Source organism: Bombina bombina, chromosome 2, assembly GCF_027579735.1.
Source record: "Bombina bombina isolate aBomBom1 chromosome 2, aBomBom1.pri, whole genome shotgun sequence".
NCBI lineage: Eukaryota > Metazoa > Chordata > Amphibia > Anura > Bombinatoridae > Bombina > Bombina bombina.
Genome location: NC_069500.1, coordinates 387,207,591 through 387,219,621, shown reverse-complemented (window position 1 = coordinate 387,219,621; position 12,031 = coordinate 387,207,591). Strand labels below are relative to the sequence as shown.

The following is a 12,031-nucleotide window of genomic DNA, read 5'->3' as shown; positions in this document are numbered from 1 at the left end:
TGAATGATGGAAATCTGAGGAATTTGTTTAAGATCTTTAGATCCAAAATTGGTCTGAAGGTTCCCTCTTTTTTGGGAACCACAAACAGATTTGAGTAAAAACCTTGTCCTTGTTCCTCTTTTGGAACTGGATGGATCACTCCCATAACTAGGAGGTCTCGTACACAGTGTAAGAATGCCTCTCTCTTTATCTGGTTTGCAGATAATTGTGAAAGGTGAAATCTCCCTTTTGGGGGAGAAGCTTTGAAATCCAGAAGATATCCCTGGGATATAATTTCCAACGCCCAGGGATCCTGAACATCTCTTGCCCACGCCTGGGCGAAGAGTGAAAGTCTGCCCCCCACTAGATCCGTTACCGGATAGGGGGAGCAGCAGGTTTTTTAGCCTGCTTACCTTTGTTCCAGGTCTGTTTAGGCCTCCAGACCGCCTTGGACTGAGCAACAGTTCCCTCTTGTCTTGCATTAGAGGAGGTTGATGCCACATCTGCCTTGAAGTTTCGAAAGGCACGAAAATTAGACTGTTTGGCCCTGGATTTGGACCTGTCCTGAGGAAGGGCATGACCTTTTCCTCCAGTGATATCAGCAATAATCTCCTTCAAACCAGGCCCGAATAAGGTCTGCCCCTTGAAGGGAATGTTAAGCAGCTTAGATTTTGAAGTCACGTCAGCTGACCATGATTTAAGCCATAGCGCCCTGCGCGCCTGTATAGCAAAGCCAGAATTCTTAGCCGTTAGTTTAGTCAAATGAACAATGGCATCAGAAACAAAAGAATTGGCTAGCTTAAGTGCCCTAAGTTTGCCAAGTATGTCATCCAATGGAGTCGCTACCTGTAAAGCCTCTTCCAGAGACTCAAACCAGAACGCCGCAGCAGCAGTGACAGGGGCAATGCATGCAAGGGGCTGTAGGATAAAACCTTGTTGACTAAATAGTTTCTTAAGGTAACCTAATTTTTTATCCATTGGATCTGAAAAAGCACAACTGTCCTCGACAGGGATAGTAGTACGCTTTGCTAAAGTAGAAACTGCTCCCTCCACCTTAGGGACTGTCTGCCATAAGTCCCGTGTGTTGGTGTCCATAGGAAACATTTTTCTAAAAATAGGAGGGGGAGAGAACGGCACACCTGGTCTATTCCATTCCTTAGTAATAATTTTTGTAAACCTTTTAGGTATTGGAAAAACATCAGTACACACCGGCACTGCATAGTATTTGTCCAATCGACACAATTTCTCTGGCACTGCAATTGTGTCACAGTCATTCAGAGCAGCTAAAACCTCCTTAAGTAATACGCAGAGGTGTTCAAGCTTAAATTTAAATGTAGAAATATCAGAATCAGGTATCCTTCCTGAGTCAGAAACATCACCCACAGACTGAAGTTCTCCTTCCTCAGCTTCAGCATATTGTGAGGCAGTATCAGACATGGTTCTTAAAGCGTCAGTATGCTCTGCATTTCGTCTAACCCCATAGCTATCTCGCTTACCTCTAAATTCAGGTAGTCTGGCTAATACCGCTGACAGTGTATTATCCATGACTGCCGCCATGTCTTGTAAAGTAAACGCTATGGGTGCCCTAGATGTACTTGGCGCCATTTGAGCGTGAGTCCCTTGAGCGGGAGTCAAAGGATCTGACACGTGGGGAGAGTTATTCGGCATAACTTCCCCCTCGTTAGATTCCTCTGGTGATAAATTTTTTAAAGACAGAATATGATCTTTATTGCTTAGAGTGAAGTCAGTACAATTGGTACACATTCTAAGAGGGGGTTCCACCATGGCTTTTAAACATAATGAACAAGGAGTTTCCTCTATGTCAGACATGTTTATACAGACTAGCAATGAGACTAGCAAGCTTGGAAAACACTTTAATTCAAGTTAACAAGCAAATATAAAAAACGTTACTGTGCCTTTAAGAGAAACAAATTTTGTCAAAATTTGAAAAACAGTGAAAAAAGGCAGTTACACAAACGAAATTTTTACAGTGTATGTAATAAGCTAACAGAGCATTGCACCCACTTGCAAATGGATGATTAACCCCTTAGTTCAAAAAAAGGATCAAAAAAACGACAGACGTTTTTTTAACAGTCACAACAAACTGCCACAGCTCTACTGTGGCTCCTACCTTCCCCAATAAACGATTTTAGACCCTTTAGAGATGTCCTGTAGCATTCAGGGAACTTCTGAGGAAAACTGGATGTCTCAGTCTGCAATTTTAACTGCGCAAAAAAGCGCTAAAATAGGCCCCTACCACTCATATTACAACAGTGGAAAGCCTCAGGAAACTGTTTCTAGGCAAAAATAAAGCCAGCCATGTGGAAAAAATTAGGCCCCAATAAAGTTTTATCACCAAGCATATATAAAAAACGATTAAACATGCCAGCAAACGTTTTATTATAGCATATCTATAAGGGTATTACCCCTGAGAGTAAGCATGATACCAGTCGTTATTAAATCACTGTATTCAGGCTTAACTTACATTTATCAGGTATCAGCAGCATTTTCTAGCATTTCCAATCCTAGAAAAAATTATAACTGCACATACCTCAAGCAGAGTAAACTGCACGCCATTCTCCCTCTGAAGTTACCTCTCTCCTCAGACATATGTGAGAACAGCAACGGATCTTAGTTACAACCTGCTAAGATCATAGAAAACTCAGGCAGATTCTTCATCTATCTCTGCCTGAGATAAAATAGCACAACTCCGGTACTATTTAAAAATAACAAACTATTTTTCACCAAATAAACTAACTATTTTTCACCACTCTCTCTTACTACCTCCATGCGCATTGAGAGTTGCAAGAGAATGACTGGGTATGGTAGTGAGGGGAGGAGCTATATAACAGCTCTGCTGTGGGTGTCCTCTTGCAACTTCCTGTTGGGAATGAGAATATCCCACAAGTAATGGATGATCCGTGGACTGGATACACCTTACAAGAGAAAATTGTGGCTCAAAAGATACTCTATAGCCCTCAGAAGAAAAACTTTAGTTGAAGGTGCAAAATCACTGTACTGTTCCAAAAAATATTCTACAGCATTAAGGCCTTTGTCATGTTGTATAGTGGTGTAGAGTGAAGATACATCTACAGTAATTAATCTGTATGTAGGTTTCCACTGTACATTCTTAACTTTATTAAGAAGTGCTGTGGTATCCTGAATATAACTCGGTAATTTCTTAACAAAAGGTTGAAGAAAGGAGTCAATTCATTCTGACATGGGTTCATTTAAAGAATCAATACCCGCTATGATGGGCCTCCCTGGTGGACATTTTGAATCTTTATGGATTTTGGGAAAATAATGAAATATAGGAATGACTGGAGATTGAGGAATAACTTTTTCTTGAATAGATTTGGAAACAATGTTATTATGTCTTGCATAGAGAACCAAATTGGTCAGTTCATTCCTATATTCATTAGTGGGATTCTCTCTCAGTTTGGTATACACTTCTGTGTCATTGAGTTGTCTAAGAGACTCAGCAACATAGTCCTCCCTGTCAAGGACTACTACGTTGCCGCCCTTGTCAGACTGTCTGATGACTAAATCATCATCTTCTGCTAATATTTTTAATGTTTCCCTTTCCTTCTTTGTAAAATTTGATTGAAATTTATTGTGTTTAGATATGTCAGTAGTATGTAATTGTCTTAACTTTTCTTCTATTGTTTTTTGAAAAATATCCAAAACCTTTGGCCTTGTTTGTACAGGATAGAAATAACTCTTGTTCTTAATGTGTTTTAAACAAATATCAGATTCCTGAGTTAAGCCTAGTGTATCCTTTGGCCCTTCCTGCTGTAACTGTTCAAGGTCTCTAACGCTACACCAATCTGAAAATTCAATTAATTCTTTTTGTGCTGTACTATTCATTTCTACAAGATTGGTGTCTAAATCTATTACATCTTGTTACTGATCCTCACTCATTCCATAGTAGTGTTTGCGCAAAGTAATCTTGCGAACAAACCTATTAATGTCCAATATGGTTTCAAAAATATTAAAGTGACTATCAGGAACAAAATTCAGACCTTGTGAAAGAACTTGAGTTTCAATAGTATTTAAATTTTTAGATGACAAATTAATTACATCAGTCTTTAAGCATATTTCTTTTGTGTGTTCTGGGACAGTGTTGAATATGACTTGTATGTCACTCCCTTCTTGGGAATCTCTTCCCCTCTCATAGCCTGATTGATTTTTCCTTTTCCTTTCCCCCCTCCTTCCTCGGTGTGTTTTTTTTCTTTTTACTGATGTTACAGTCAGCGGTGTCTCGTTTTTTGAGACTGAACTACTAATTTCACCTTCTGCTCCTAGGTCAGATGGGACACGTCTATCCACAAATCTCGTGGAACACCACTGGCACGGTAAATGGCTGCAGTCCTGAGGATCCAGTCAGGCTGCGCGGCAATGCCGCCTGTTGATGTAACTGAGTAACGGCTCTGGAGGATGGTAAGCTGGTCAGTGGTTTCTACACTCAGTTAGCTGAGGTCTGCGTTGAGGATTCTTCCGTGTTGCGTGGCCCGTAGTACGTTGGGGCCTAGTTGCGATCGCTCCCGACAGCTGCATCTCTGTTCGCGCTGTTGCTCCCTCAAAGATGTCTGGGGCAGTTCAGCAAGGTAGGCAGCAGTCACTCAGTGCGGGAAGCCTCTCTGTGCGGCCTTTTCCTGTTTCTTAAGAGGTGAACCCTCCACTCCTCAGTGTGGCTGCTAGGTCAGTATATTTGATTGCAATATGATTATTAGAGCTCCAGGGATGGATAGACACTATGTATAATTGATTTAGGTTATTTGGATGCACATAATTATATGTAGAAGCACAAGGGGTTTCAGAGCTCGGTCAATGTGCAGCCATCTACCCGTGTGGCCCCCCTTTTTTATTTTAACAAGCTTTCTTTACTTAGTATGACTGTAGAATACAGGATAATCTGCATTTTTTTAAAATATAACTACAGTGCAGGTCATCATTTCTGAGAAATTGTTTAGATAAAAATATTCTATCTAAACCACATATTTAGACACAGAAAAATAACAGATAACATTAAGAAATGGGGGCAATGAAAATAATACCTGTATTCTTTCCCAGTAGACCGTACACAATCCAGTATTTGTGGAATTTCATAATTCACCAGTGTTTTTAACTGTCCATCTCCAACTCCATCTCGATAGATTATGATACGTAATGGTAGAGTTTTATTCAAAGAATACCAGGCGTTTAAAGCAGCTTTAAAAGTAGAAAACAAATTGACACTGATAAATCTTCATGTTAGGGAAAGCATTTAAATAGTTACAAACACTGATTTGGTTAGTAACCAGTCTCTCTTGTTCTAATTTGCTAAAGCAAAAAGTCAGCTGCAAATTTCATGGAAAAACCCCCCACAACATAATTTATGCTTACCTGTTAAATTCATTTTTTTTAAATGGTGGTGAGAGTCCACAATCCATTACTCTTCTCTACGATTAGGAGGCGGCAAAGATTCCCAAACCTCAAGAGCTCTATAAAATCCATCCCAGCTCACACATACCTTAGACTAACATATAGCCAAGCAAGTGGGGTAAGAAAAAGGAATAAGAGCCATAAAAGGAGCAGGGAAAAAAGATGTGCTGAAGAAAAAAATAACGCCTCCACAAACCCCCCCCATAAGAGTGGGTTCTAGTGTTCTCACCACCTTGAACAAATTTAAATTTATCAGATAAGCATAAATTATGTTTTATTCTTTCATACAGGTGGTTAGAGTCCACAATCCATTAATACCCAAGCTGTGGAGTATACAAGACATAACAAAGGGAGGAATTTAAAAAAAAAAAATATTTAAATGAGAAATTAAATCTAAAACCCCAATAAAATATATATATATATATATATATATATATATATATATATATCTTTTAACTGAACTTAAATTAACCCAAACAGGCAAAAAAACATAATTTATGCTTACCTGATAAATTTATTTCTCTTGTGGTGTATCCAGTCCACGGATCATCCATTACTTGTGGGATATTCTCCTTCCCAACAGGAAGTTGCAAGAGGACACCCACAGCAGATCTGCTATATAGCTCCTCCCCTAACTGCCATACCCAGTCATTCGACCGAAGACAAGCAGAGAAAGGAGAAACCATAGGGTGCAGTGGTGACTGTAGTTTAAAGTTAAAAAATACCTGCCTTAAAATGACAGGGCGGGCCGTGGACTGGATACACCACAAGAGAAATAAATTTATCAGGTAAGCATAAATTATGTTTTCTCTTGTAAGGTGTATCCAGTCCACGGATCATCCATTACTTGTGGGATACCAATACCAAAGCTTAAGTACACGGATGAAGGGAGGGACAAGGCAGGTACTTAAACGGAAGGTACCACTGCCTGTAAAACCTTTCTCCCAAAAATGGCCTCCGAAGAAGCAAAAGTATCAAATTTATAGAATTTTTAAAAGGTATGAATCGAAGACCAAGTCGCCGCCTTGCAAATCTGTTCAACAGAAGCCTCATTTTTAAAGGCCCATGTGGAAGCCACAGCTCTAGTAGAATGAGCTGTAATCCTTTCAGGAGGCTGCTGGCCAGCAGTCTCATAAGCTAAGCGGATTATGCTTCTTAGCCAAAACGAAAGAGAGGTTGCCGAAGCCTTTTGGCCTCTCCTCTGTCCAGAGTAGACAACAAACAAAGCAGATTTTTGACGAAAATCTTTAGTAGCTTGTAAATAATACTTTAAAGCACGAACCACGTCAAGATTGTGTAATAGACGTTCCTTCTTTGAAGAAGGATTAGGACACAATGATGGAACAACAATCTCCTGATTGATATTCTTATTAGATACCACCTTAGGTAAAAACCCAGGTTTGGTACGCAGAACTACCTTATCTGCATGGAAGATCAGATAAGGAGAATCACATTGTAAGGCAGATAACTCGGAAACTCTACGAGCCGAGGAAATAGCTACCAAAAAAAGAACTTTCCAAGATAAAAGTTTGATATCTATGGAATGAAGAGGTTCAAACAGAACCCCTTGAAGAACTTTAAGAACCAAATTTAAACTCCATGGCGGAGCAACAGGTTTAAACACAGGCTTGATTCGAACTAAAGCCTGACAAAATGCCTGGACGTCTGGAACATCCGCCAGACGCTTGAGCAAAAGAATAGACAGAGCAGAAATCTGTCCCTTTAAGGAACTAGCTGACAATCCTTTTTCCAATCCTTCTTGGAGAAAAGATAATATCCTGGGAATCCTGACTTTACTCCATGAGTAACCCTTGGATTCACACCAATAAAGATATCTACGCCATATCTTATGATAGATTTTCCTGGTGACAGGCTTTCGTGCCTGAATTAAGGTATAAATGACTGACTCGTGGGAAGCCACGCTTTGATAAAATCAAGCGTTCAATCTCCAGGCAGTCAGTCTCAGAGAAATTAGATTTGGATGGTTGAAAGGACCCTGAAGTAGAAGGTCCTGTCTCAGCGGCAGAGTCCATGGTGGAAAGGATGACATCTCCACCAGATCTGCATACCAAATCCTGTGTGGCTACGCAGGCGCTATCAAGATCACCGATGCTCTCTCCTGCTTGATTTTGGCAATCAGACGAGGGAGCAGAGGAAACGGTGGAAACACATAAGCCAGGTTGAAAGACCAAGGTGCTGCTAGAGAATCTATCAGCGTCGCCTTGGGATCCCTGAACCTGGATCTGTAACAAGGAAGTTTGGCGTTCTGGCGAGACGCCATGAGATCCAGTTCTGGTTTGCCCCAACGATGAATCAATTGTGCAAACACCTCCGGATGGAGTTCCCACTCCCCCAGATGAAAAGTCTGACGACTTAGAAAATCCGCCTCCCAGTTCTCTACACCTGGGATATGGATAGCTGATAGGTGGCAAGAGTGAATCTCTGCCCAGCGAATTATCTTTGAGACTTCTAACATCGCTAGGGAACTCCTTGTTCCCCCTTGATGGTTGATGTAAGCCACAGTCGTGATGTTGTCCGACTGAAATCTGATGAACCTCATTGTCGCTAGCTGAGGCCAAGCCTGAAGAGCATTGAATATCGCTCTCAGTTCCAGAATGTTTATTGGAAGGAGTGTCTCCTCCTGAGTCCACGATCCCTGAGCCTTCAGGGAGTTCCAGACTGCCCCCCAGCCTAGAAGGCTGGTATCTGTCGTTACAATTGTTCAATCTGGCCTGCGAAAGGTCATACCTTTGGACAGATGGACCCGAGATAGCCACCAGAGAAGAGAATCCCTGGTCTCTTGATCCAGATTTAGTAGAGGGGACAAATTTGTGTAATCCCCATTCCACTGACTGAGCATGCAGAGTTGCAGCGGTCTGAGATGTAGGCGTGCAAACGGCACTATGTCCATTGCCGCTACCATTAAGCCGATTACTTCCATACACTGAGCCACCGAAGGGCGAGAAGTGGAATAAAGAACACGGGTAAATCCTTATTTCTACAGAATCTATTAGAGTTCCTAGAAAGGAGACTCTTGTGAGAGGGGATAGAGAACTCTTTTCTTCGTTCGCCTTCCACCCATGCGACCTCAGAAATGCCAGAACTATGTCCGTATGAGACTTGGCAATTTGGAAATTTGACGCCTGAATCAGGATGTCTAAATAAGGGGCCACTGCTATGCCCCGCGGTCTTAGGACCGCCAGAAGTGACCCCAGAACCTTCGTAAAGATTCTTGGGGCTGTAGCTACAAACTGGTAATGCCTGTCTAGGAAGGCAAACCTGAGAAACCGATGATGATCTTTGTGTATCGGAATGTGAAGATAAGCATCCTTTAAATCCACTGTAGTCATATATTGACCCTCCTGGATCATAGCTAGGATGGTACGAATAGTCTCCATCTTGAATGATGGAACTCTGAGGAATTTGTTTAGGATCTTGAGATCTAAAATTGGTCTGAAGGTTCCCTCTCTTTTGGGAACCACAAACAGATTTGAGTAAAATCCCTGTCCCTCCTTTGGAACTGGATGTATCACTCCCATAACTAGGTCTTAAACACAGTGTAAGAATGCCTCTCTCTTTATCTGGTTTGCAGATAATTGTGAAAGGTGAAATCTCCCTTTTGGAGGTGAAGCTTTGAAGTCCAGAAGATATCCCTGGGATATAATTTCCAACGCCCAGGGATCCTGGACATCTCTTGCCCAAGCCTGGGCGAAGAGTGAAAGTCTGCCCCTTACTAGATCCGTTGCCGGATAGGGGGCCAATCCTTCATGCTGTCTTAGACACAGCAGCAGGCTTTTTGGCCTGCTTACCTTTGTTCCAAGTATGGTTAGGTTTCCAGACCGACTTGGACTGAGCAAAAGTTCCCTCTTGTTTTGCATTAGAGGAAGTTGATGCCGCACTCGCCTTGAAGTTTCGAAAGGCACGAAAATTAGTCTGTTTGGCCCTTGATTTGGACCTATCCTGTGGAAGGGCATGACCTTTTCCTCCAGTGATATCAGAAATGATCTCCTTCAAACCAGGCCCGAATAGGGTTTGCCCCTTGAAGGGAATGTTAAGCAGCTTAGACTTTGAAGTAACGTCTGCTGACCATGATTTAAGCCATAGCGCCCTGCGGGCCTGAATAGCAAAACCAGAATTCTTAGCCGTTAGTTTAGTCAAATGAACAATGGCATCAGAAACAAAAGAATTGGCTAGCTTAAGTGCTCTAAGCTTGTCAAGTATGTCATCCAATGGGGTCTCTACCTGTAAAGCCTCTTCCAGAGACTCAAACCAGAAAGCCGCAGCAGCAGTGACTGGGGCAATGCATGCAAGGGGCTGTAGAATAAAACCTTGTTGAATAAACATTTTCTTAAGGTAACCCTCTAATTTTTTATCCATTGGATCTGAGAAAGCACAACTATCCTCGACAGGGATAGTAGTACGCTTAGCTAGGGTAGAAACTGCTCCCTCCACCTTAGGGACTGTCTGCCATAAGTCCCATGTGGTGGCATCTATTCGAAACATTTTCTTAAAATAGGAGGGGGAGAGAACAGCACCCCTGGTCTATCCCATTCCTTAGTAATAATTTCTGTAAACCTTTTAGGTATTGGAAAAACATCAGTGCACACCGGCACTGCATAGTATTTGTCCAATCTACACAATTTCTCTGGCACTGCAATTGTATCACAGTCATTCAGAGAAGCTAAAACCTCCCTGAGCAATACGCGGAGGTGTTCAAGCTTAAATTTAAATGTAGACATATCAGAATCAGGTTGAATCCTCTTCCCTGAGTCAGAAACATCACCCACAGAAAGAAGCTCTCCTTCCTCAGCTTCTGCATATTGTGAGGGAGTATCAGACATAGCTCTTAAAGCGTCAGTATGCCCTGTATTTCTTCTAACCCCATAGCTGTCTCGCTTTCCTCTAAACCCAGGTAGTCTGGATAATACCGCTGACAGTGTATTATCCATAACCGCCGCCATGTCTTGTAAAGTAAACGCTATGGGCGCACTAGATGTACTTGGCGCCATTAGAGCGTGAGTCCCTTGAGCGGGAGTCAAAGGGTCTGACATGTGGGGCGAGTTAGTCGGCATAACTTCCCCCTCGTCAGATTCCTCTGGTGATAAATTTTTTAAAGACAGAATATGATCTTTATTACTTAAAGTGAAATCAGTACATTTGGTACACATTCTAAGAGGGGGTTCCACCATGGCTTCTAAACATAATGAACAAGGAGTTTCCTCTATGTCAGAAATGTTTAAACAGACTAGCAACGAGACCAGCAAGCTTGGAAAACACTTTAAATCAAGTTAACAAGCAAAAAATAAAAACGGTACTGTGCCTTTAAGAGAAACAAATTTTGTCAGAATTTGAAAAACAGTGAAAAAAGGCAGTAAATCAAACAAAATTTTTACAGTGTGTATAATAAGCTAACAGAGCATTGCACCCACTTGCAAATGGATGATTAACCCCTTAGTTCAAAAAACGTATCAAAAAAACGATAGACGTTTTTTAACAGTCACAACAAACTAAAAGTAAAAGTAACTGCGCAATAAAGCTCTAAATTAGGCCCCTCCCACTCATGTTAAAACAGTGGAAAGCCTCAGGGAACTGTTTCTAGGCAAATTTAAGCCAGCCATGTGGAAAAAAACTAGGCCCCAATAAAGTTTTATCACCAAAGTATATATAAAAACGCTTAAACATTTCCAGCAAACTTTTTATATTGCAAGTCTATAAGAGTATTACCTCTGAAAGTAAGCATGATACCAGTCGCTATTAAATCACTGTATTCAGGCTTACCTTACATAAATCTGGTATCAGCAGCATTTTCTAGCATTTACATCTCTAGAATTTTTTTTTTAACTGCACATACCTCATAGCAGGATAACCTGCACGCCATTCCCCAGCTGAAGTTACCTCTCTCTTCAGTTATGTGTGAGAACAGCAATGGATCTTAGTTACAACCTGCTAAGATCATAGAGATCACAGACAGATTCTTCTTCTATTTTCTGCCTGGGACAAAAACAGAATTTATGCTTACCTGATAAATTACTTTCTCCAACGGTGTGTCCGGTCCACGGCGTCATCCTTACTTGTGGGATATCTCTTCCCCAACAGGAAATGGCAAAGAGTCCCAGCAAAGCTGGCCATATAGTCCCTCCTAGGCTCCGCCCACCCCAGTCATTCAACCGACGGACAGGAGGAAATATATATAGGAGAAACCATATGGTACCGTGGTGACTGTAGTTAGAGAAAATAATTCATCAGACCTGATTAAAAAACCAGGGCGGGCCGTGGACCGGACACACCGTTGGAGAAAGTAATTTATCAGGTAAGCATAAATTCTGTTTTCTCCAACATTGGTGTGTCCGGTCCACGGCGTCATCCTTACTTGTGGGAACCAATACCAAAGCTTTAGGACACGGATGAAGGGGGGGAGCAAATCAGGTTACCTAAACGGAAGGCACCACAGCTTGCAAAACCTTTCTCCCAAAAATAGCCTCCGAAGAAGCAAAAGTATCAAATTTGTAAAATTTGGCAAAAGTGTGCAGTGAAGACCAAGTCGCTGCCTTACATATCTGGTCAACAGAAGCCTCGTTCTTGAAGGCCCATGTGGAAGCCTCCTGATTCTTTCAGGAGGCTGCCGTCC

The 12,031-nt window shown here is 41.7% G+C and overlaps 1 protein-coding gene across 1 annotated transcript in view; it reads right to left on the bottom strand.

Moving 5' to 3' along the window:
• The window catches only part of PIWIL1 (piwi like RNA-mediated gene silencing 1), a 331,463-nt gene that overhangs the window by 147,746 nt on the left and 171,686 nt on the right, over positions 1 to 12,031 (bottom strand). The window contains exon 8 of the mRNA XM_053699780.1: positions 5,037 to 5,190. Coding sequence (XP_053555755.1) covers positions 5,037 to 5,190 — 154 coding nt within the window. The remainder of the gene's footprint in view (positions 1 to 5,036; positions 5,191 to 12,031) is intronic.